Below are 1,666 nucleotides of genomic sequence, written 5' to 3'. Positions count from 1 at the left end.
GATCTCCTGACCTCGTGATCCGCCCGTCTCGGCCTCCCAAAGTGCTGGGATTACAGACTTGAGCCACTGTGCCCGGCCTCATTTGTGATTTTTAAGAGCCCACCTGAGGGTTATGTATCCAGAAGTTACTCCTTATTTTTAGATGAATGGAAAAATGGGTGAGAAAATGAGGTTTTTAGGGAGATTTTGGTTGCTCACTGGTAAAGACCTCTTGGGGCATTTTCTGCTGAGAGAAGGTTAAGTAGATAATGATTCTTAATGTATTCCTTTTTTGAGGGGGAGTAATAGTCACTACTATTCACTTCTTTCTCTTTCAGGGGACTTCCAGAATGGCAAGAGAGAGAGCCTTTCCGTGTATCTTGGGGAATTTTTTGACATCCATTTGTTTGTCAATGGTACTGTGACACAGGGGGACAAAAGGTAAGCCCAGAGTGTCTGAGTTAGAGAGGACCCTAGGGATCCCCTGGTACAAACCCCTCATTTTTAGATGAGGAAGCTGGGGCGCAGAGAATGGAAGCAAATGTTCCAAGGAAGGGAGTAGCAGGGCTGGGTGGGAGCCAGGTGTCCCGATTGCTGCTCTAGGTCCTCAGCCACTTTGCATCACGGTCTGAACCCTACAACACGGGGTTGGGGTTAGAAGGTGGGAGAGACATCCAGAAAATGCACGAGAAGCCCACTTCTGAACTTAGCCTTTGCCCTCCAGAGTCTCCATGCCCTATGCCTCCAAAGGGCTGTATCTAGAAATTGAGGCTGGGTACTACAAGCTCTCCGGTGAGGCCTATGGCTTTGTGGCCAGGATTGATGGCAGTGGCAACTTTCAAGTCCTCCTGTCAGACAGATACTTCAACAAGACCTGCGGGCTGTGTGGCAACTTTAACATCTTTGCTGAAGATGACTTTATGACCCAAGAAGGTAAGATGTTCTGGGATACTGTTTCTCTAAAGTGTGGCCACGCTTTTTGTTTCCTTGCTCATAAACCTTCACTAACATGTCTTTCCTGCCATTCAAACCTCACTGTGACCACCTCAATTTCTGTTGCCAACCTTCTCTTTGCATTCCATTCTAATGCCTAGACCTCTAGTTAAATCAGTCTTAGAGTTCCTCAAACCTGACTTCGTTCAACTTTGAATTCTCTGTAGCAACTTGCACGTGGCAGATGGTTGGTCAAAGCTGGGTGGTTTGAGTCGATCCTCCTCAGCCCACAACAGTGGAGTGGATAAAATCTATGGAGTGGTCCTGCACATGATCCAAAGAGGCCAGTTTATGTGTGTATGCATGTGTGTGTTCATGAGCAATAGAAGGGAATATGGATAATGTGGAAACACTAAAGATGAATATTTCAATCTTCTTTAATTTCAATTACATAAACATACAATTCGCAGTGTTCCCTTGCCAAAGCTAAACACTTAAATATAAGTTATCTTTCTTCGTTATGACCCAGTCACTTTCTGATTAGAGGGTAAACATGCAGGCCAGGCACGGTGGCTCATACCTGTAATCCCAACACTTTGGGGGGCCGAGGTGGGCAGATCATGAGGTCAGGAGATCGAGATCATCCTGGCTAACGTGGTGAAACCCCTTCTCTACTAAAAATACAAAAAAATTAGCCGGGCGTGGTGGTGGGCACCTGTAGTCCCAGCTACTCGGGAGGCTGAGGCAGGAGAAT

General features: G+C 46.5%; 1 protein-coding gene across 1 annotated transcript in view; it reads left to right on the top strand.

The window, feature by feature from the left end:
- The window catches only part of VWF (von Willebrand factor), a 198,100-nt gene that overhangs the window by 15,237 nt on the left and 181,197 nt on the right, over positions 1 to 1,666 (top strand). Inside the window, exons 4-5 of the mRNA XM_011955306.1 lie at positions 318 to 420; positions 704 to 912. Coding sequence (XP_011810696.1) covers positions 318 to 420; positions 704 to 912 — 312 coding nt within the window. The remainder of the gene's footprint in view (positions 1 to 317; positions 421 to 703; positions 913 to 1,666) is intronic.

Source organism: Colobus angolensis, unplaced genomic scaffold (assembly GCF_000951035.1).
Source record: "Colobus angolensis palliatus isolate OR3802 unplaced genomic scaffold, Cang.pa_1.0 Scaffold11, whole genome shotgun sequence".
Lineage (NCBI taxonomy): Eukaryota > Metazoa > Chordata > Mammalia > Primates > Cercopithecidae > Colobus > Colobus angolensis.
The sequence above is the reverse complement of the archived record's forward strand: the minus strand, read 5'-3'. Positions and strand labels throughout refer to the sequence as shown.